Here is a 22,964-nt window from a genome sequence, read left to right on the forward strand (position 1 = left end):
CTCCATGTCGCATTCCTCTTGCCTTTGTAGTTTAAGGAATAACACCACTGCCACTTGTGACGTGTTAGTGAGAGCGAGCAGTATATTGATCAACAGTGTGGGATCCATTCCTGCAGGTGGAAGAGGCAGAGCGCACAGTACACAAACCGTTGAAAGATGGTGCCGAATGTGGACAGAAGCACAGGGATTGACGGGATGTAAAGCAATGCATCACGGGGCATCAGGACAGGATCCAGGATGCCCCAAGACCCCATCTGCCTTCTGACACTGAGAGTTGTGGGAAGAGGAATAGGTGCTCTGTGGGATAGCTGCCCAGAGTGCACTGCTCTGAACACCGCTGCAAGTGCCGCAAGTGTGAACATGCTATTGCACAGGCAGCTGACAATGTGAACGCACAACAGTGGTTTCACTTCAGCGCTCTCTCAGCAGTGCTGTAACTGCCAGCGTTGTAGCTCTGCCAGTGTAGACATTTCCAACTTACAGCATGTTTTTGGGTATCAGCCAGATATTAGCTTCTCAGAAGCAACAGCAAGGCAAGTAACCAACGCCCAGGCGGGATGTGAAACAGCTCAGTGGTTTGAGCATTGGCCTGCTATGCCCAGGGTTGTGAGTTCAAGCCTGGAGGGGGCCATTTAGGGAACTGGGGCAAAATAATCTGTCAGGGACAGTACTTGGTCCTGCTGTGAAGGCAGGGGACTGGACTCAATGACCTTTCAAGGTCCCTTCCATTTCTATGATTCTATGTGAGAAACAACCCATCAACAGTGAATTGTCCAGCAAAGGAGCTACAATGCAGTGACTCACCTGAATGAGGCCACACCAGGGGAATTGCTCAACCTTGCTTGGAGAGACTCAGCAATACCTAAGACTTGTGTTTTCCAAACACATGGACTGAGGGTATAAAACAGAGTGGGACACATACTGGGCCTTTCTCCTTCACCCACCTACACTGCAAGCAACAACATTGAAGACTTGATACTCCAACTGAGAGGACTGGCCCAGATTTCAAAGGATAAATCTGTATTACTATAGACTGCAATATCCAGTGGGGTGAGAAAAACTGCTTTTAGTTGCTGCCCAGTTTAAATGGGTTGAGAATTTAGACTGCATGCTTATATTTTATTTCTTTCGGTAACTAACTGACTTTTTGACTATCACTTAAAAGGTATCTTTTACAGTCAATGCATTTGTTTAACTGTTTATCTTTACCAGTGAGTTGGTATGAAGTGTGGGGGCAAATCTGCTCAGGTTTGACAAATGCTGGTGTATGTCCTCTTGCTGCTGTTGAAGTGGTGAGCCAATTAATAAATTAGACAGTATATTCCTGAGGTACAATGCTGGGGAGGATTTGGCTGATGCGTTTCTCTGTGTGATTCATGGGTGGCTCTGGGAGCATTCATGCAAAATACCTGGGTGTGGGGCTCCACATGCTGTTGTGCTGAGTGATAACAGCGCCTGGCAGGGCTTGCTTGCTGGTCACTAGCAAGGCATTGTGAGAGACAGACCAGGCTGGAGAGAGTTAAGGGGGCACAGAGGTAGCACAGGCCCAGTATGCACCCTTGGAGGATCCCATCATAGTAATATCTTTTATTTGACCAACTTCTGTTGGTTAGAGAGAGACACTTTTGAGAGAGACAGCACTCCTCAATCACCTTGTCCTGGGACCAACATAGCTACAAAGGTGCATATTTTATCATTGTATTTTGTTTAAAAGTCTATGATGTGTTACTTTTTAAGACAAAGGAGAGGAAGAGGAAGAACCTCAGGACTCTGTTGAGATAAAGTCCATTGAACAAAACACCAGCATTGAGAACCCTGGTTCCAAAATCCAACAAAGGTGCGCACACACACACACACACACACACACACACACACAAAATCATAAAAATACTAATTCTTACCGCTTTGTAGCTAATGCTGGTCTTGGTGGTTTCCCTGTGAAGCTTTTCTTGCCTGGTGTAGTCTGGGTGCTTTCAGGAGGAATTCTCAAGCTTTCTATTATGACTCTGGCTAAGTGTATTCGACCCAGCAATGCCAGCCTATCCACATTTAAGGTTATGGCTTGTCCTTCCTCTGTGCATTCTGTGGGAGCTTCAGAAAGTGGTAGTGGTCTAGCAGGAGAACAGCTGAAAAGGGTTAAAGCAGAGAATCCAGCTTAGACAAACATTCATTGCAGCAAAACCCTAAGGGAAAACTGTAGGCTGGCAGGGTGTTTTTTTTAAAAAATGGTTCACAATACATGAACGCGCACATTTGTTTTTTCATTGTACTACACTTTTCATCACAAGTTTTCTACTCTCGCTTTACAGTCAAAGTATGTAAACTGAAGATAATGAACTTGGCTTCTATATTAAAATGTGTTATGTACTTAAAATATACCTATATAAAGAAGGAAAAGTGCAGACGTTTTCTTTCCATGCAATTCTAACTGCATAAGACAGGATACCCTCCTAATTCAGCTCTGCAACAAGATAAGGTTCAGGAAGCCTGTGACACTGGTCAGAGGGTGCAGATGCTGCAACAGACATAAAGTAAGTTCACTTGTGTGCAAGGGACCAGCAATAGGCCTATGGACCACTTACATACCATGTAAACTCTATCTTGAGGGCTTTAGTGGTATGTAGGCTTTTTGTGCTGCATCTCCACAGAAGTGAATTTCACCTGCAGAGTAGAATGCAATGATAGCAGCAGGTATGGAATCTGGGAACAGCAGCACAGCCACTTAGAAAGTCAGGAAGTATACTGATTTGGGTTTCAAGAAAAGTTTAGTGTATCATTAAATTGGTTAACTGGATTACTGAGAGGCGTCACTGTGAACAGTGTATGAGATTGACAGTGAAGCTACTCCCAGCGTGAATACCGTATTGCTTGGTGTAACTTCCTCTCTGACTGTTTGACAATCATTGATGCTAAGAGTTTTATTTATTCTCTATTTTTTTCTTATTTGTTTCAGATTTAGCTGTAGATTTTTTTGTAAGTCAGGCAAGATACCTTGAGCCTTCTGTTTATTTTTTTATGAAGCCTGTGGTAACATGCTTTCTGTAGAGGCTTTGTAAATAATGCATACATTCGGTTAAAAGAACACTGTCCTTTCAAACGCAGTTAAGAACTAGCTTTTGTAAAAACAAGCTTATAAAAAGTTTACATGCTCTTATTTTTTGTTTACTTGTTTTTAAATTCCAAGGGAGTCAGAGTTTCACTCCTCTGCAACGCAGGCAGCCCAAATATTGCATGAAGAACTTTAAAGTGAAACTGGCTATTAACAAAAATGAAAATGGAAGCGTTCCTCTTCATTATGCAAGCTAAAGGAAATACAAAAAGTAAACAAACTACAGAAAACAAATAGCAACTTTGGTTTAGAATATTTTCCGTTTCTAGTCATTCAAAAAGTGCAAATTATTATTAGAAAGGTAGATACTTCTTTTGTTTTGCAAACATAATTTTTAACTTGACTGTATCTCTTTAAGCAGCTGGTTGCATTTTCTTAAATGATGTATGGTAACTCTCTGGATTCCATCATACAGAAGGACATCAAATTCTTAATCAAATTGGTTATTCAAAGCACTGTTACACTATATGCAAGTGAAAGGGCGTGGGAGTGCAGTGGTTCTCAATCTATTTACCATTGTGGGCCACATGTGTTTCGCGGGCTGCATCTAATATTACCTGTATGGCCCTGAGGATGTCATGTGGGCCACAGCTGTGTGCTGATTGGGCCACAAGCCGTAGGTTGAGAACCACCGCATGATTATTGCTAATGGCAACTTATGATTTGAAGCTACTGCACACCAAGGAGTCTGTAACTGAACTGTTCACCTGGGTTTCATTTCTGTTGCCTTTTCTTTCTGATCAGAGATGCTAGAATCCAAAGTTTTCTGTGACCTCTGATGGTTTCCGTGGTCACCTTTCACAAGCTTTTTTGTCTTGATTACTTTTTTAGATGATATAATATCCTCATCATCACTGAGGAAGTCACTTAAACTGGTATCAGACTTCTAAAAAGAGAGATTGGAAAAAATAAAAGTTTAATAAGACCAATGCCAACAAAAGGTACACAACAGCCACCATAAATGAGGGTGGGAAAAATAGAATGTGATCATGTAATCAGACAATCAAAAGCATACTCAGAGGGGACAAAATTAATGCTGTATTGGCAATCTTTATTCTGGCATTTCCCAATGAGAGTGCTGGACCGTCATCTTAATAATGTTCTTTTATCAGTTTTTAATGTAATTTTTAATATAGTGGCAAACTTCTATAGGTTACATTACAAAAACGCCTTACAGATACTCAGACGTCTCTCTTCCTTCTGATCTGATGTCTTGATTTTCTTTTACTATAGCACTGTGGCCTAAGCATATTCTCCTTGTCCCCCACTTACATGAGCTGTGTAAAACAAATTCTCCAGCAGACTCTGGTCATAGTGAGGATCGTTGAGCTCGCTGTCATACACCTCACTTCCTGAAGAGAGAGATTCTGGAGGGGAACCTGTCCCATCCCAGAAATGCACAGGGGATAAATCAGCACTGTGGACACAAGAGGAGGAAAAAATATCCCTCTTAATATAGCAGTTTCACATCAATTCGAATTGCGTTGTTTATAGAACAGCCACCTTTATATCCAGATTTGACCTTAGTTGTGATGTTCAAACTAGCAAGAGTGAAGCTAGTGCCTAACAGTAATGAAGAGTTCAGTTAAGAGATATGGCACAGGCAGAAACAAAACAAGTTCCCCTCACAGTGTGTCTCAGACCTGATCTGGACAGAACTCATAAAGCAGTGATACTCAGACTGAGGCTTGGGAGCCGCAAAGTGTCTCTGTAATGTGTCTACTGCAGTTTTTTGCAGCACATGATATTAAAACCCTGTGTGATTTAATTATTAACCAATCTAACTTATTAACCTATCAGGATGCCTTTGCTATGTTATTAACCAATTGTAGAATAGTTGGTCAGTAATTTTGCTGTGAGATATAACTGTAAATGAAAGAATGAATCGATACTACTGTGGCTCTTTTGGGTAATGCTGATCGCTAATTTGGCTCCTGAAGCACTGAGGACTGAGTATCACTGACGTAAAGGGCTTTCCATTGGCCAGAGTCTTTGGCCTTGCTTCTAAAACTGTCAAAAGGGGGAAGGACTTAGGAGTGGCAAGTCGAATAAGTCACTGAATAGCTACCAGATAAAACAACTTTCGGTTACTATCAACCTGGCTGGATATCTGCTAGTGATCTACTGTAGAAGTGAAAGGCTTCATGCCCCACTATCAATGCCCTGAATTAAAAAAGCATCCCATTTTCCCAAACATTATTAATAACCTACTTTCAAAAAAGTTTTCACAAGATGGTATTTTAAACCTGCCACTTTTGTGAGATGAGCTAGTGAATGTCAGTCCACTTCCCATTAGAAAGCTCTCAATTTCACCACACAACTTCACCACATCTAAATGTCATGATAGCATTCAGACACTCAGATCTGGATGGACATGGAGAGCCAACTCTCACATTGTTCACTGGGAACAGGGTAAAGGTACATTAGTGGAATACTTCTTGAGCTCTGTTCTGAGGCTAGGCAACAACTGCATTTTCCAAGGCTGTCAGTATGATACCATTCACAAGCGTCAAAGTAAAATCTGGATATTCCTCCAATACTTTAGACCGGGGTCAGCAACCTTTCAGAAATGGTATGCCAAGTCTTCATTTATTCACTTGATTTAAGGTTTCACATACCAGTAATACATTTTAAGGTTTTCAGAAAGTCTCTTTCTATAAGTTTATAATATATAACTAAACTACTGTTGTATGTAAAGTAAATAAGGTTTTAAAAATGTTTAAGAAGCTTCATTTAAAATTAAATTAAAATGCAGAGTCCCCCCGGACTGGTGGCCAGGACCCGGGAAGCCACTGAAAATCAGCTTGCGTGCTGCCTTTGGCACGTGTGCCATGGGTTGCCTACCCCTGCTTTAGATTGTTAAATAAAAGGAAGGGGAGAGTTTACAAAAAAGTGAAAAGAAAGATTTTCACTGATTTTGCTGGCAAAATTTTTTTTTTTTAAACTTTCCCCCAAAGGGGGAAAATACAAGAACACAGTGGCAAGAAAAACAGAAAGGGAAACTGATTAGAATTCTGAATCTGCAAAGATTTAAGCACGTTCTTAACTTGATATGTGCAAATAGCTCCAGTGAAGTCAATGGTGCTACTCATGTCTATTAAGTTTCTACTTAAATTTAACTTCTAAGTTATTAAATGTACTAAAATATATAAAAATCTTTGCAGGATGAGGGACCTGACTTGGCTTCACTATTTAACTGAGTAAAATGCAAAAAGGAAGCAATTATAAATGGGAAAAATTGTATATACTATCCTGAAAAGCCACTTAAAAGCCACATAAAAATGTAAAAGCAGCAAAGAGTCCTGTGGCACCTTACAGACTAACAGACGTATTGGAGCATGAGCTTTTGTGGGTGAATACCCACTTCGTCGGATGCAAGTGGGTATTCACCCACGAAAGCTCATGCTCCAATACGTCTGTTAGTCTATAAGGTGCCACAGGACTCTTTGCTGCTTTTACAGATCCAGACTAACATGGCTACCCCTCTGATACATAAAAATGTAAGCAACTCTTTGGATTTAGAGTGGAGAAGAGGCAATTTAATAATAGGGCAAAGAGTAAATATAACTAGTGCCACTCTCTATTTTGCTTAAAGTCTAGACTGTATATTTTTTTGAATAATATTTTCCCAGTATCTCTGCCAGATACAATCACTTTACACTAGAAACAGTGCTTAGTCTTCCAACAACATCAGCAATATTGCTTGAACAAGACTCTCACAATTAAGGTGGGCACAAACTCAAAGTGTAAAATACTCTCTCTTATCACCACCTGATAACCCAGGACTCCAAAATATTTCCAAGGATATGCTGACTCAACAAGAATCCCGTATAATACAAGAGGGAGATATCTGGGTCATTCTGGGAATGTTTATGATAACATCTCAGTGCATGCCATGGCACTCACCCGCCCAGAAGTAGGTGTATTGCTCTTTTTTCAGCATGAGAGTCAAATTCTTGGCCTGTGTATTCAGAAGCTAGGAGAAGTGGATCTTCAGTAGTGGATATGACATCAGGGTCCAAGGTTTTAAGGCTCCTGGATGACAGGTATTCCAGTGAAGAGGAATCACGAGGAGGAAGAGTAAGGATAATAAGTGTTTCTGGTTTGTTCTAGATTTTATTCATTTCAGCTATCAAATAAACAGATTCTCTCTTATTTAACACAAATAAAAACCTATATACAGTGTGTTTCTATTTGCATTTTAACTCCTTAAGTACAAAAAGGACAAATTCTGTTATACAACACTAGGTAGATTTTGTTTCAAGTTACAATTTTTGATCCAAACTTGTAAGTGTAGTTTAAAATGTGCCAAAAGTACTACCCAATCCTGCAGTTTAAACATAGCAGTTGCAGGCTCTCTATGCTTTTTCTCATTCTCTCTCTTTTTATTATTATTTTTTTTTAGAGTGCTCATGAAAGGTACCTGATCAGCATTCCTGGGAAGACTGAAATCCTCTACTTATTTACAAATCAAATGTAGTGTAGGAAGCAGCGCTGGAACTTTCTCCCTACCAACCTGCCTCAAACTGTGGGATCTCTTTTAGGCCTGATTGGGTATCTCAGCCTCTAAATTCATGTAACCTTTTGACTCTGCTTAAACTACCAGCAAAGGTGCCAACTGTGGATACCAGTGCATCACGGACAGAACTACTCAATCATATCAGACAGATCACTGAATGACCTTCAGATGGTACTGACGTTAAGTCATTACCAACATGGACTGGAACTGGTGAGGTGAAATGTAAGAGCTTATTTACACCAGGGCTTTAATTTCGCTTGTTTGAATAAGAATACTGACAGATGTGACACAAATCACAGCATTATAGGAAAATATGATAATGACTTGGAAGTAAAAAACACTCCCTCTTTCAAGCTTACCTTGCTGTTGCTTTGAAGGTGTCTCTCTTTACAGAAGGATGTACTTCATTCAACTCAACATCAGTATCTGGGCTGAACTGCATTGCAGAAACAGCCATGGCATTGCGGAGTTTATTGCCTTGATCCAGAAGAGCTGGAAAATAAAGAATAAAAACTCAAAATTAAAAATTAATTTAAAATATAAAAGCCATGTGAACATAAAGTAAATATGCCAGATGTAAGTTTTATGTCTCTATCTGTCATACTGGAGATCAAGTTTGCTATATATCATAAAGCATATAAAACAATGGGGAGTAAGAGGGAGCAGTCCTACTTTAGCCTTGAGCACAGGGCAGTATGAAGCACAACACACTTGTGCTGGATAGACTGAACCTGATGGTAGGGAGAGGGTATGGCAGGTACAGTTGCCAGATTAACCCATGGAAGGTTGGCTTGATATCCAAAGGTTTGTCACTAGCAGTCCAATTTCAAGATTTCTCAGTAAATACAATGGACAGTTGATTTGGTGGCCCATGGCAACTGAGTTAGTGATCTAAGTCCATTCTTATCAAACAAGTGCTGATAACAAACAAAACACAAAATCCCACTGCACAGTTTGCACTCTTGATAGCCATCTCAGCAGGTAAATCAAGGATTAAATAGGCTAGGAGACTGATATTCCTTTCTTGTTCCTCCAGGTCAGAGATGAGGTAGTTTGTACAGCTGCTGCCCATGCTATACCCGTTATATGGACAATCAGACCACCTGCCACCAGCACTAAATTAAATTTTTTTTATGTATTAAATATAAAAGTGTTCTGTCAGTTTAAGTTCCAAATACTGTCTCTAGAACATTACATGTAACCCTTACCCTGAAGCCTTTAGTCCTACAAGAGCAACAGTTTGTACCACATGCCAGCTAGCCGAAATATTAATGAGCTTGTACAGTTTCAAATGAAACCTAAACCCTGATGGCTAATATTTACAAACCTGAAAGGAGGTCTTTTGTAGTTGGGTTGTGCAAAGACAGTACATGTGCGTTACTGTGGCTCCCCATAGGTGTTCCTGCTTGCAATTCAAGATCAGAACTGTTGGGAAATGATGCCTGTTTCTTTGGAGGATTCACTTTTAAATTTTCATCTGGTAAAATCAGACGATGCTGAGACCCAGATAAACTGTTCTTTATGTTCTCAGAATTTTCTTGAAAGAGCAAGTGGTCTATTCCTCTATTTAAAAAGATAAAGTTTAGTAAAACCAAAGTTGATTTGTAAATACAGTGCTCCTCAAACTCTTGTGCACATTCCTTAATCAGAGTACTGTATTCCCCACCTCAAAGAAAACTGTGACATATTTGTATTTGGGTGCAAAGAGGAAATCCTGACTTCTGTTCTTACACTTGCACCATGAAATACGCTGACTCAGATTATAATTAAAACAGCTGAGCCACATCTTCAGCTTATGTAAACCACATAGCTTCAGTGAAGTCAGCGGGGCTCTGCAGGTTTATACCAGCTGAGGATCTGGCCCCTTATTCTTTTCCTAGCTAGATGCCTAATTACAACATGATTTAGACTACACATGGAAGTACTTCTTAATCTATAAGTCATACATAAGGTTGTAAGAAAGCCGTGATGGTTCAAAAATAGCAGCCAGTTTGTTAGAGTTGTGGTTGTGGTGTGGTCAGCACAAAAGGCACACCGTGTGTTCCTGCTTGGCTCTTGAAGGTAAGCATGATGGAAGGGCAGTTGGTCCAAACTTGAGTGAGTGGCGTTGTGACCTGGAGCATGGGGTCACAACATCATTCCAATTTGTAGAAGCTATATAAAGTTGCTGTTTCCACAACAAAATTGCGGCCCATGATTTTCTTACAGCCTTAGTCATAAAAACATTGCTGCTGCTTAATAAAACATCTGAAATGAGAAGAAATTCCTTTATTTTATCTGGAAAAAAGTTACCTTGGAGTAGCGGCCCTGCTACTGTTAACAGACTCTCTTCCAGCCATACCAAGCGGTCCATGTAGTTGTGCTGGAGCAAGAAACGGAGTCTTGCTGGATTCAGTCATTCCTCTGGTTCCCTGAGCAGAAGCAGCAATGTCTAAACTCACATCTGTGGTTGGGATGGAGCTGCTACTGTCATAGGTTTCAGACAAGGGCTCTAAGACGAGAGATACCTGAAAAGACAATGTGAGAAGAATGTTTTTTAATTAAATGTACCAAACATTCTACGGTTGTTTCACTTTCCATATTATGGGGCATGTTGCATTTTCCATATTAGAGGCTATGTAGTTGATACAGTTATGTCAGATACTAGTTTAATCTCTGGAATATTTACAAGCAGTTAGTTCGTATTACACATTTTCAATCAAAGGGATCAGTTTCTTCAAGGGAATATAGCCAAGGGGCGGGACTTTAAAAAACAAATACTTAAGGTTAAATATAGGTTTAGAAGCCTAATTCTAGGCACCAATTTTTTAAAATCTTGGCTGGCTCAGGTGAGCTGTTGAGAAAGAGATTTCAGTACTACCTGTAGTTCTCCTAGTTTCTCAGATGTTGGTGAAATAATGGTGAAAAAGCCACTGATTGGGTGGCTTGGAGATAGTTGTGATAATCCACTGATTTGAGCTCGACCAATTGGAAGATGGTCAGGTTTGGTCATTACCTCCAGTACAAGAACACCCATATCTACAGGAGACAGGAACAGCTAACTTAGATCTGGTATAAGACAACATATTAAAAAATAAACCTCTTTGTGAATAACAATAATATTGCAGTTAAAATTAGGGCTGTCAATTAATCTCATGAGGTAAATGCAATTACCTAAAAAAATTACCATATATACTTGATCATAGGCTGGTTTGTTTATAATCCGACTCTCCCCCAGCCCAGATGGATAAGTAAAAATGGAAATTTTTTTTATAACCCATTCATAAGCCGACCCTATAATTCAGGGGTCAGCAAACTTTGGCTCCCGGGCCATCAGAATAAGCCGCTGGTGGTCCAAGATGGTTTGTTTTACCTTGAGCGTTCACAGGAACGGAGGTAAACCTAAGTAAACAAAGTGTCCCAGCACGCCAGCTGCTTACCCTGACGGGCCGGAACAGCAACTGGTGAGGAAAGATCCCAATCCTGCAGTAAAGTTCATACAAGTGTAAGGTGATACAGAGCTTATTGGAGGACTGAGGCCTTAAAGTTTTTGGTTTTTTTAAAAGGCACTTGACAGGATCATTTTGTCTTCATGACATTTCAGCTGCAAAAACACAGGATGTTTATTGTGACAATTCTTTGACTAGAAGACACAGAGCTCTCACTCTGTCTCTTGAATACTTTTGCCATGATCAGTCTACAAGGATATTTAAGAACATCTAGTAGCATGAGACAGTTTTTTATTCTGATGATTCTCCTGAGAGTTATAAACATGCAATACCCTTTGAAATATCAAACATGAGACACTACATAAAACCATCTTTTAGATTCAGTAAAAATAAAATTAAGTTATTACTTATTGATGCACTTCCAAATTCCTGCTGAAGTCTACTGAATTGATGCCATAATACAAACAATTTCAATTGCAAAATTAATACAGAGGATACAGCTATTGTACCTGTCAGGTAGGAGGCAAACTGTTTTGGCCCACAGCGAATTGCATAGCGGGTGGTGGTTTTCACTGCTTTTTGCTCAGTCTGTGAAGTATTCCTTGGATTAAACAGCGTACCATTTGATGTCTCCCCCCACCACCTCACTCGGATGAGAACAGAAGTAGGCGGTTTAGACACCATCCATAAGATTTTACTGACTGTTAACTTGAGAAAACAGCGCAGCTGGCCTTCAACCAGAGGTGGTAAACTCGTAGAAGGGGAGATATCACTGATACCTGTGGAGATATAACACAGTATTAGTTCTCGAAAATATACATTCAAGTAGTATATTTGAGATGCAGATCACTTTACAAAGTTAAAAAATATACTTGGAGTTTACCCTGTAAATATGTCTAATATTCTATGCTATACTTAGAGTTACCCTTTAGATATTTAGAATATTATAGCCTACAACGTTTGTGCATTGCAGATTCTTGACATGACTGTAACACACCTGCAAAAGCAGCAAAGAGTCCTGTGGCACCTTATAGGCTAACAGACGTATTGGAGCATGAGTTTTCATGGGTGAATACCCACTTCTTTGCTGCTTTTACAGATCCAGACTAACATGGCTACCCCTCTGATACCAGCTGTGTTACAAGTATTCACATACAAAATTTGTTGCAACAATTAACATTCACACCACCACTGACTATGATTGCTCTGAGGAAAGCCATCCCTTAGTGCCAATGAAGCTGGAAAGTGCTGCAGTTGCAATTGGTCTGCTCAGTACTGCCCTGCAATGCCCCCCCACCATCCTTCAGTGAATGACCTCCCTGGATGATGGAATGACATCTTCCACATCCCTTCTGCATTTCCAGGGTGCCCACCATATGCATGGAGCCTGTCTTGACCCAAGTGTGCCCTTAGGGTACCTGTTGCTCCAACAAAGGTAACCCTATTACCTAAGCGGCTTTAAGTAATCACCAAGACCCATACGGGGCTCCCACCCCTCTGTTGCACCTCAAGGGCATGACACACCACATTATAATCCCCAATGGCCACTATGCACCTACCACACCACTACAGGTAACTACCACCTCCTGACAGGGTGCTCAAGGTACTCACCACATTACCCAATCAGGCTATGGAGGGTGCTACCACCCTCTCCTTCAGATGCCCATCACAGGATCTGCTGCCTCTTATGAGCCCCACAGCACCCACCACTGCACACCCTACTTCCACCAACTGCTCAGGGTATCCATCGTGTCCCCCTGGGGTACTGCTCCCTCTCCCTGCCCAGCCAGGGTATCTATCGTGTCCCCCCGGTACCGGTACCGCCCCCGCCTGCCCCAGGCAGGGTATCCACCGTGTCCCCCCCGCCCCGGGTACCACCCACCCAGGGTATCTACCGCGCCCCCAGGGTACGGGCCCCCGCGCCGGGCGCTCACCTCTCCTCTTGCGGGCGCCTCCGCCGCCTCCCACCCTGGGAGCGGGGCCCTTCGGCCTCTTCTGCTTCATCCCCCAGCCGCTCCCCCGCGCAAGGCCCGGCTCCCAGCCACCGCCGCTGCCCAGCAACCGCAGCCGCCGCGGGGCGCCCTGGGACACGGCGGGAAAGCCGCGCGCAACCGGCGAGATGAACTACAATTCCCAGGGGGCGCTGCGGCACCGCTTCCGGCGTGGGGAGATTGCGCGAGGGCACGCACTTCCGGCAGAGACACTCCCCCGTCAGTGAGTCGGGGGGCGGACTCTATTTCCCGTGGTGCAGCGCGGCGCGGCAGGGGGTACTTCCGGCGGGGGGTGGGTGCAGTGGCTGCTGGCTCGGTTGGGGTGATAGCTGCACTTGTGTGTCCGCCTCTCCCTCGTCATGTCGACCCTGGAGAAGCACCTGCACCTGGGCCGCCTGCCCCCCAGGCCCGCCGTGCCCGGCGGGGGCGGCCAGTCCGGCTCCAAGATGCGCATGGGGTAGGTGGGGGAGGGGAGCTGCGGATTTTACCACAGGGGCGTTGGGGGTCGGCAGGGGAGGGGGCCCGTTGCCGCGTGGTGGGGAGATGGAGGGGGCCCATGGTGGGGTGAGGGGGATCGGCAGAGGGGGCGCGGGGCGGGGCGGGGCGGGGTGGAGGGAGGATCGACAGAGGAGGTGAGGGGCCCCGTGGGCGGGTGGGTGGTATCAGCAGAGCGGGCGAGGGAGCGCGGGTGGTGGGGTGCGGGGGGATCGGCAGAGGAGGTGTGGGGGCCCGTGGGTGGGCGCGGGGGGATCGGCAGAGGAGGTGTGGGGGCCCGTGGGTGGGCGCGGGGGGATCGGCAGAGGAGGTGTGGGGGCCCGTTGCCTGGTGGGTGGGGTTTGGTAGAAAAGATGAGGGCATCCGTTGCGAGGTGGGCACGTGGTGGTGGTGGTAATAATATTTGAAATTATTAATATTGATATGGTAAACCACCGAACACTAATTTAAGCATCAATTCCTTTGGATTTAATAAAGGCCAAATGGTATTTATACCATTGCTCCAAACATGCCTAAAAAGCCTACCTAATAAGCAAGTTACTACATCCAAACAGTAACAAAACATTTATAAGCATTTGATCGTGATATTTACAAATGGGCTAAACCTAGGGGTGCTTAGATGCATGGGTTCCAAAGTGGTCAGGCAGGTTTTAGCAATGAACCCCTTTAAGAGTTTACTTTTTATACCCTTCAACAAACAAGTGATGTCATCACCCATTACTGACTTCAACTAAAAACCAATTTGAGACAGTTCACCCTTATTTCCAATCTTAATCCAAATAAGATTTACAGCCTCTTTTCTTCACAAGGCCTTTCCTTCTTATCTTCTCCATGCCTCCCCCCCCCGCAGCAGAACAGAGGGAAGGTTTGGGCTTGTTTCTTTTAAGACAGTTTTTGTTACTGTAGCTCTTTATTTTATTAGTTACTCTTGAAACCATACAACCTTCCCACACTACAAGTAATACTACTTATTATTTTTACAGCCTTCTTTAACTTGCTGGTTGGGGCCTTCTTTACAACACACACACACACTTATTAAAGTTAGCTTAAGTTTGATTTCTTTAATTTTATACTTATCCTGCGGGGGGATTGGCAAAGGATGTATGGGTGCCGGTTGTGTGGTGGTGGTAAGGATTGGCGGAGAAGGTGAAGGTGCCCATTGTGGGGTGGGTGGGGATTGGCAGGAGAGGCAAGGGTGCCAGTTATGGGCGAGAGAACATTTGGGACATTGGCCTCAGGCTTGGGATGGGAATTCTAACATGTTAACATGAGATGTATTTCAGCAGTTTGAATAGTTTCCCTGGAGAGTGACTTTATGTTAATAATTTTGATGTTTCTTGTGTGTTGGAAATTCAGTTTTGAACCAGGGTGTTCACAAATGCTTACGAGATGTATCTGGACCTAACTTGTCAGACCATCTGTCTGTCTATATGAAGAGAATTAGACAGCTGAATGCCTATTTACGGTAAAGAGCATCTCCTTAGCTTGGCATAGGCAGCTGATTTGACTCCTACTCAGAGAAATTCTGTTAACTAATGCACATTGTCTAAGTGGGAGCTAGTGTTCCTTCTACCCAACTGACAATGATGACTTGAAATAGTCATGGTTTGAAACTGGGGCCTACCTGCTGCCTTTTCCTTTAACTCACTTGTCTAATTGAATACACTCTATTGTTAAGGTCCCTAAACATCCTTCTCTCATGAACAGAGCCTGGTGAAGATGAATATTTCAGGACATCTCTTCATTTTCAACTATGAGTCTTCTCTGAAGCTGCTTATTTGTGAATGAAGAAATGCTCTTTTAACTGGTGCTAACCCTGTGCAAGTTTAGCTTAAATATTATTACCCAGCAGGAGTCTACATGAAGCTGGGCAGTAGGCGAACTCTGCCAGGCACATAAGTCCTTGCTCCTGGGAAGTGACAATCTGCCATCTGGGATGACACAACACAGAGCAAACAGGTAGTGATCTTTATAAACAAGTCTAAATGTATAATTTGAGAGCAAAGGCCTGGTCAACCCTGTCACGGAGTGTCGGGGAGTCCGGCCCTGCACCCCTCTTCCTGGGACCCACAATGACTCTTAGCCAGCCAGTAAAACAGAAGGTTTATTGGACAACAGGAACACAGATTACAGCAGGGCTTGCAGGCACAGTCAGGACCCCTCCATCGAGTCCTTCTGGGCTTTCAGGGTGCTTGGATCCTAGCTAGGATACCCTGAATTCTGCCCACACAGTCCCAAGCCCAACTCAAACTTCCTTTTTCCCCTTCCCGGGCAAAGGTGTTGACCTTTCCCCTCCCTTACCTAGCTCAGGTTACAGGCCCTGGCATTGTCCATCCCCTAAAGTCCTCCCATGCTCTCCCACTCCTCACACAGACAGTCCCTACTGCATCACAGACCCTTAACGTTTAGAGCAACCTGGCTATGTCACTCCTGGTATGAAAAATTCACCTTCTGAGCACTATGGCTCAGCTGACCTAATTCCCAGGGTAGATGCAGTTAGGTTCTTCTGTCAACCTAGCTGCTGCTCCTTAAGGAGGTGGATTACCTACATCAATGGAAAAACCTTCCATCGACACAGGAAGTGGCTACACTATGGAGATGCAGCCGTACTGCTGTAGTGTAGATGTGCCCCAAGCAAGATTGGCTAATGTTAATTATGAGGCTGTTTGAGGTGTAGGAGAAAGGATGAAAGAAAGGAAATGGGTAGGAAAGCATCTTGGCAGGAGCATAGTGACGGAGGGGGAGATGATGGGCTGGAGTTAAGGACAGTTTTGAAGGTGGGGAGAATAAGCTTGAACTTTTATATGGTAGAAAAGGAGGTGTCCACAGTAAGGAGATGATTATAGCAGTCACAGAGGAATGTGGTCTTGGCAGTGGGGTTTTGGATGACCTGGATGGGGAGAGATTATAGCTGTGCAAATTTGGAGAAGGGGAGGTTAGCTGTAATCGCATGAGTGCACAGGCTGTATGTGGAGATGTTGTAAAGTAGCAAAATTTGGTCAGAACCCAGATATGAGGGGCCAGAGACAGGGTTTGGGCGCTGGGGAGGACAGTGTTGGTAACAGTGACAGAGACTAATGGAAAAGTAGGGGGCTTATGGAAAGGCAGTATGTCTGGGTGTGCACGTTAGTGGCTCAGATTCACTTCCAAACCAAAGAGTGTTCGTGTTGCCTCCACTTAGGCCACAGATGAATTTAGTTGGAATTTGAAATGATGGCACAAAATCCAGGTAGAAAATGATAGTACAGAATGAAACAGAGTATGCAAAGTAGTGTTTTGTACTTCTCTACCATCTTTTTTTTTTTTTTTTTAAAAGAGAAAAGGCAATGCTTTATGCAGATGGACAGTACCATTGTCACGAGTTTTGCATATGGGGAAACCATAGCAGAGAGGAATTACATGATTGGCCCATAGTCTTACAGTGAGTTAATGACAGTCATAAATATAACACAGAAGTCCTGACAACCTTGGATCTAACCATTTCTTAGTGATCGCTCACAATAACTTCCACTTCTGCACCCATATTTTTGAATTTAGCTATTAATCCCAGTGTTTAAGGTAACATTACATTCTTTAAAAGGAGAAAGGTTAAAAGGATGTTAAATAGTGGTTAACAAGAGGAGTGTAAAGGATTTAATTCTACTTTGGATGTAATTTGTAGTGATTCTTAATCTTGCAGCGTAGGTATTATGGTGATGGGCTGTTCAGAAGTACAGGTAGTTAGACACTCTACCCTTTTCATACACTAGTCAGGTGAACAGAAAGATCTTTCACTCTGATGTGCACTAGCTGTTTCTATTGAAACAACTTTTACTAGTCTCAAATAGTTTAACAGCATAACTGTTGAATGCAACTTGTTAAAACGAGGTCTATTGCCACTCCTATCAAGTGCTGCCAAAGTCTTGTATATTTTTAGAGGCTTAAACCATGCTATAAAAATGTCCTCTCTACTGGAGCTGGCATGTATCATCTCAGGGGGATTGTTCCTAACTCAAGATTGTTTAAAAACCAGTGGTTTGTTTTTCTCCAAATTTAGGAGTTTAAGACTTGCCACACTGAAAGAGATCAGTAGATAATGAATAGCATCTAAATTGGGGCGGTGACTAATAGCTGATCCTTCAGAAGAAGGTAAAGCCTACTCCTGTAATCCATTTGGGGCTGAATCCTGTGAGGTGCTAGCATCATCAACTTCTGTTGACTTCAGTGTGAATTGATGACATAGGCACAGTGCCCAAGGCCTGATTCTAGGAGGTGAAGTGCCATTTATTAGGTGAAATGTCCTATCAGATGAGTACAGGAAATAGGCTTTACCCTGAAGCATGAGATCAGATAATTTACAAAATTTAATTTTGTAAGCTGCTCCTCTGTGATATTAACAATTCTTTTCGCATGTGCAGGTGGAGGGAATGTTTAAGTAGATACCTTGTTACTTCTTGAAAAATTTTTTTTTTTGTATTTTTACCTCTGCAGAAACTTTTCACATAGTTCTAAAGGCTCTCATAACTTTTGGCTTATTCCATCCTATATAAATGAATGATATGCAATAAAACTTACTCTAGATCTTAAATTACTTTTATTTGAAACTTTTAAAACATTAATAAGCTATACTCCTTGTTAATATTTTTTCATAATTCTTTTTAAAACTGAATTGCATTGAAGTGTTTAATGCCATGGCATTACCTAAAGCAAGGAGTATCAGAGTTAAGAATTACCTTGTACTTTCCACGGAAGTAGAAATGAGAGAATGAAAAAATCTGCAGTACATTTTGTTTTGTTACTGCAGAGGTCTTAGGACATTGAACAGTTTGTGTTCGTATCAGATGTTCTACTGTGGTACAGAAGGACTTGGAGTGCATTAAAAACTGCCACAACTTTACTGAACAAAAGTCTGAAAATGCAGTCCACCTAATAAAGTTTTTGTATGTATCTGCTGTGAAATCTTTTTGACAAGAGGTTTTAATAAAATGAGTAGAACTGAGTGACTTATCAGAGGATACCTGTCTGGAGAGTGCACCTGGCTTTGAGAGCTTACTGGTATCTGTTGTTCTCTGACATGCCACTGAGTTGTAAGACCCTTGAGCAAGTCCCTTAATTACCAATTTCCCCATGTGTAAAATGGAGCTGCTTACCTACTTCATAGGGATGTTCTGAGGATTAATGTTTAACACTTAAATCCATTCCCTCATCAACCTTTTATTTAGCTTAATTGTGGTAATTTGTATTTAACCCCCCCCCCCAACATTCACACTTTGCAGAACAGAATTTTTCAGCTTTATTTTATATAAACCTTCCCATTTCTTGTCCATCATCTCTCTTGTGTTTACGTTAAATATATAACTTAGAGTCTTGTCCTATACAGTTCTTTTATGGGAGTTGAAGGGACTGAGGACCTTGTATTGGGTTCACATGCTGTAAGCACTTTGGCAGGGAGCCTGTCTTAATTTTTTCCTTTAAAGCACTGTGCACACCTATGGCACTATAAGCAAATGTTAAGTAGTTGCTCTGAGATACCCATAAAGTGTTTAGTTAGTGCTGTTATCCTACTTTAATACTTAGGAGACCTGTAACACTTAATATTTAAGTAAAATATTTATACATCAGTATTTTTCTGGAGTTAAGTCTGTGTTAAAAGCAGGATAGAAATCAGTTTGCAATCCTATGTTGGTCTGTTGTGCTACCACTTCTGTCATGTGTTTCCTGAAGGCAGGTGGCTCCAAAACGTTTCATTTTAATAAACATAATATTCAGAAACATTTTCCTCCATACATGGGGTGGTGTATGCTTGATGTCATGGGACCTTTCAGCCTACAGACCAAAGTGGCTACAATTTCTTTTGATAACAATTTTCTTGAGTTCTTTTGCAAAATGCTGGTACATTGTGTGATGTATCCTTTGCATCACTACAACAGGTTCCTAAATACCCAGCTTATTGACTCTTTTTGTAAATTTTTGAGTTGGAACAATAGTAAGCCTAGTAAGTTCTGGTCACTTCTTATTCTCTAGTTGATGTCATGTTGGCTTTGTTAGTGTTTCTTGCTTCACTTCATTGCAATTTTGATCTCTGTTAACCTGTGATGAATGAATATATCTAGTAATTTCATATGGTTTGAAAATACTTGCTGTTTGTTTCTGGTTAAGTCTTGCAGTTAAACCATATAGATGGAGTGCTTCTTACTAATAATACTGCTTAGCACTTCCCATCTTCAAAGAACTTTCAAATCTCCTCTGTATATGCTCTGGCTAGTGGAACAGTAAACATTTGAAGCTGTAAAATGTGTAGAGTACCAACGCCCCCCGCCAGTTTTTTAGGTTTCATAGTCACAATTTACTATTTAAGTGATTTTCTGCCTCCTGTTGCTGTGTGAAAGGCCCACACAAACAAGGAGACAATGACTGACCATACAGGGAAATAGTAAAACTGATTATAAATAAAAATATGCCTCAGTGCAAGGGGCTGGATTTGATGATCTCTTGAGGCCCCTTCCAGCCCTATTTCTATGATTCTATTATGTTACCTCACCCGCCTCGTCTCTCTAATATCCTGGGACCAACATGGCAACAACTAAACAGCATAAAGAAAGTGCTGTCAGATGTGCAAAGTAAAACTAAAACTTTTTTTCTCTAATCTGTTTTGTTTATAATCATCTTAGATATTACTTGGAACAAAAAATTGACAGGCATGTGAATTTTTTCTTTTTAAGTTGATATGATACCTTCTCATCATTTTGATACATCTGTTCACTTGGAGAAGACTTGGGTTTAATTTTTTTAGGCTTGGGAATAGGACCAATGGAATCTGGTTAGACTAAGTACACCTCTACCCCGATATAATGTGAATTCGGATATAACGCAGTAAAGCAGCGCTCCGGGGGATGGGGCTGCTTTACCTCATTATATCTGAATTCATGTTACTGCAAGCGGTTCCTCTGCACCTGCCTGTTACTTTCTGTGGCCCTCCCCGGGGGTCCCCCCACCCCAGCTCACCTCTGTTCTGCCTCCTCCCATGAGCGTGCCACAGCTCCGCTTCTCCCTCCCAGGCTTGCCACCCCAATCAGCTGATTGACGCAGCAAGCCTGGGAGGGAAGGGGGAAAACCGGAGCTACGGCAGGCTCGTGGGAGGAGGCGGAGCAGAGGTGAGCTGGGGTGGGAGGGCCCCAGCAAGTAACGGGGGGCACAGAGAAACCACTCCCCGCTCCAGCTCGTCTTCGTCTTCTCCTCTGAATGCGTGGCCAGCACTCCGCTTCTTCCCCCGCCCTTCCAGGCTTGTGGGGCCAAACAGCTGATTGGTGGGGCAAGCCAGGGAGGGAGGAAGGGACAAGCAGAGCGGCGGCGGCGCACTCAGGGAGGAGGGCAGAGGTGAGCTGGGGCAGGGAGCGGTTCCTCTCCCTACCCTGGTATAACGCGGTCTCCCCTATAACACGGTGAGATTTTTTTTTTTGGCTCGTGGGGACCACATTATGCCAGGGTAGAGGTGTATCTTAAAATGTTAACAGGCTGGTTTCCTCCCAATAACCCCTCTGCATTGCTCCCACTAGACCTTTGACGAGGGAGTGCTGACTTGCCTGTCTCATCAGTCACTCAGTCTGTCGGGTGTGACTTCTGAGGTGTTGTGGAGCAGACTGTGGGAGGTAGAAGTGGAGTGACTTGGATCACTCCAAGCAAATAGAAAAATGATTTACGAGGGAATTGATTGCTAAAACAGCCACCCTTTAAGTAGTGGTTGGATGCTTTTTTCAGAACATCTTCCTCTGACTCTGATGTAATCCATCTTGGGAAGGAGTTGTTGCTGAATTCTGTTGTGTTATGGAAGTGTAAATCTAACAACTCAGCAGGTGTCAGTGGAGTTACTCCAAATTCTCAGCAGTGTAATGAGAGCAATGTTTGGTTCTGTGAGATTACAAATGAGCACAGCCATGTAGCAGGAATGTAATGAATCCTTTGATCTGTACTTTAATTTATGAATAATGGTAGAATTAGTATTTAAATAACCTGAGTACTGAAAGGTTAAAATGGCTGCTGCAACATAGTGCTGGCTGGCTTTAACAAAGCTACAAGATGTACATTTGATTTTTCTCACGTTAAAGTGCACTGCATCTTTTTCTGCTAACTAGCGCCTTCACAGACCCCTTGTGCTAGTTAACTCCAAGGACAGCATCTTTTTTTCTGTCCCATTCCCCCTGCTAATAGAGGATTGCTAGAATATGTTGTCCCATCACATTTTAAATGTCTCAAACCACTTCCCTTGGAAAATATCTCTCTATCCAAACATTAACCTTTTTAAAATTTGGACTTGAAATATTTACCAAAGCTCATGTAGTCAGAAGCTGTTGCAAAAGATGAGGTGATCCCCTCCCAGTGAGATGCAGGGCAACTTCCTGGTGTAGAGCCCAGTCCTAAACTCAAAGTAGTAGGTTTCCTACCATAGTGTTCTCCCTGGGTCCTGTTCAGATGTTCAGTCTTTCATATCAGCCTCTGGTTAATAGGCATCTGGAAAAATCTGAAAGCCACCTCTTGATTGTTGGAAGGAAGGAAGAAGGAACTTTCTCTTTTGCTAGCTTAAATTACACTGTCTTCTGATTGCTGCCTGCAGCAGATTTGGGGTTGGGAAGGAAGTATCACTATCCCTTTCTCCTGCCTTAGTTTCTTTGATTTCCTTCCCCCCCCCCCCCCCAAAATAAAGTCAACTTCATAAAATCGTCCTATTAGTCAAGAATCAATGATTTATATGGAATATATATTTGTAGAGATAAGGCCGAAAAGTACTATTCTGATCTGCAGTATAACACATGCCAGAGGACTTCTCTGAATTAATTCCTGTTTGAACGAGAGCAGATCTTTTAGCAAAAACATTGTCCTGATGTTAAAAATTCCCAGTCATGGAGAATCCACCACAACCTTTGGTAAATTATTCCAGGGGTTAATTACCTGAACTGTTAAACATTGTGCCTTTAATTGTAGACTGAATTCATCTAGCCTCCACTTGTCGATGAATCTTCTTTATGCCATTGTCTGCTAGATTGACGAGCCAAATCCTCTGTTATCAAATTGATATTCCTTGTGTAGGTACTTATAAGCTGTCACCCCTTAACCTTCTCTTTGATATCAGATCTTGTGAAGCTAACTTATTTTCCATAAACCCATGTTGATTGACATTAATTATACTATCCTCCTGTGATTCTTTATTAAGAGTTCCATAACATTATTTTACCCTGGATTGATGGCTGGCTGGCAGGCTTATAATTACTCAACTAGCCTTGTTTATCTTTTTGAAATAATGGCATTATTATTTCTTCCAGTCTTATGGAACTTCACCGGTGTTCCAAGTCTTATAGAAAATCAACATTAATTGTCTGGAGAGTTCGTTGGCCATTTTTTTTAAAACTCTTGAATGCAAATTATCCAGACTTCTTGGTTTTTATAAT

At 42.4% G+C, this 22,964-nt stretch overlaps 2 protein-coding genes across 6 annotated transcripts in view; one reads left to right on the top strand and one right to left on the bottom strand.

Annotated features, from left to right (window-relative positions):
• C2CD3 (C2 domain containing 3 centriole elongation regulator) overlaps window positions 1–13,119 on the bottom strand; it is a 78,057-nt gene extending 64,938 nt beyond the window's left edge. For 2 of the 4 annotated variants that reach the window (XM_050930242.1, XM_050930233.1), the window contains exons 1-10: window positions 12,991–13,119; window positions 11,566–11,835; window positions 10,489–10,646; window positions 9,921–10,135; window positions 8,956–9,191; window positions 7,988–8,120; window positions 7,016–7,144; window positions 4,382–4,526; window positions 3,817–3,995; window positions 1,902–2,126 (exon numbers count right to left, since the gene is read on the bottom strand). In XM_050930242.1, coding sequence (XP_050786199.1) covers window positions 1,902–2,126; window positions 3,817–3,995; window positions 4,382–4,526; window positions 7,016–7,144; window positions 7,988–8,120; window positions 8,956–9,191; window positions 9,921–10,135; window positions 10,489–10,646; window positions 11,566–11,835; window positions 12,991–13,060 — 1,760 coding nt within the window. In that variant the 5' untranslated portion in view covers window positions 13,061–13,119. Of the gene's footprint in view, window positions 1–1,901; window positions 2,127–3,166; window positions 3,367–3,816; window positions 3,996–4,381; window positions 4,527–7,015; window positions 7,145–7,987; window positions 8,121–8,955; window positions 9,192–9,920; window positions 10,136–10,488; window positions 10,647–11,565; window positions 11,836–12,990 lie in introns of those variants that run through there. The other 2 variants (XM_050930252.1, XM_050930263.1) reach the window with 2 other exon arrangements.
• Window positions 13,120–13,297: 178 nt separating this feature from the next.
• Window positions 13,298–22,964, top strand: part of PPME1 (protein phosphatase methylesterase 1) — a 43,529-nt gene continuing 33,862 nt past the window's right edge. Inside the window, exon 1 of one of the 2 annotated variants that reach the window (XM_050930740.1) lies at window positions 13,298–13,504. In XM_050930740.1, the coding sequence (XP_050786697.1) occupies window positions 13,407–13,504 (98 nt within the window). In that variant the 5' untranslated portion in view covers window positions 13,298–13,406. The remainder of the gene's footprint in view (window positions 13,505–22,964) is intronic. The other variant, XM_050930749.1, reaches the window with a different exon arrangement.

This window comes from Gopherus flavomarginatus, chromosome 1, assembly GCF_025201925.1.
Source record: "Gopherus flavomarginatus isolate rGopFla2 chromosome 1, rGopFla2.mat.asm, whole genome shotgun sequence".
Classification (NCBI taxonomy): Eukaryota; Metazoa; Chordata; order Testudines; family Testudinidae; genus Gopherus; species Gopherus flavomarginatus.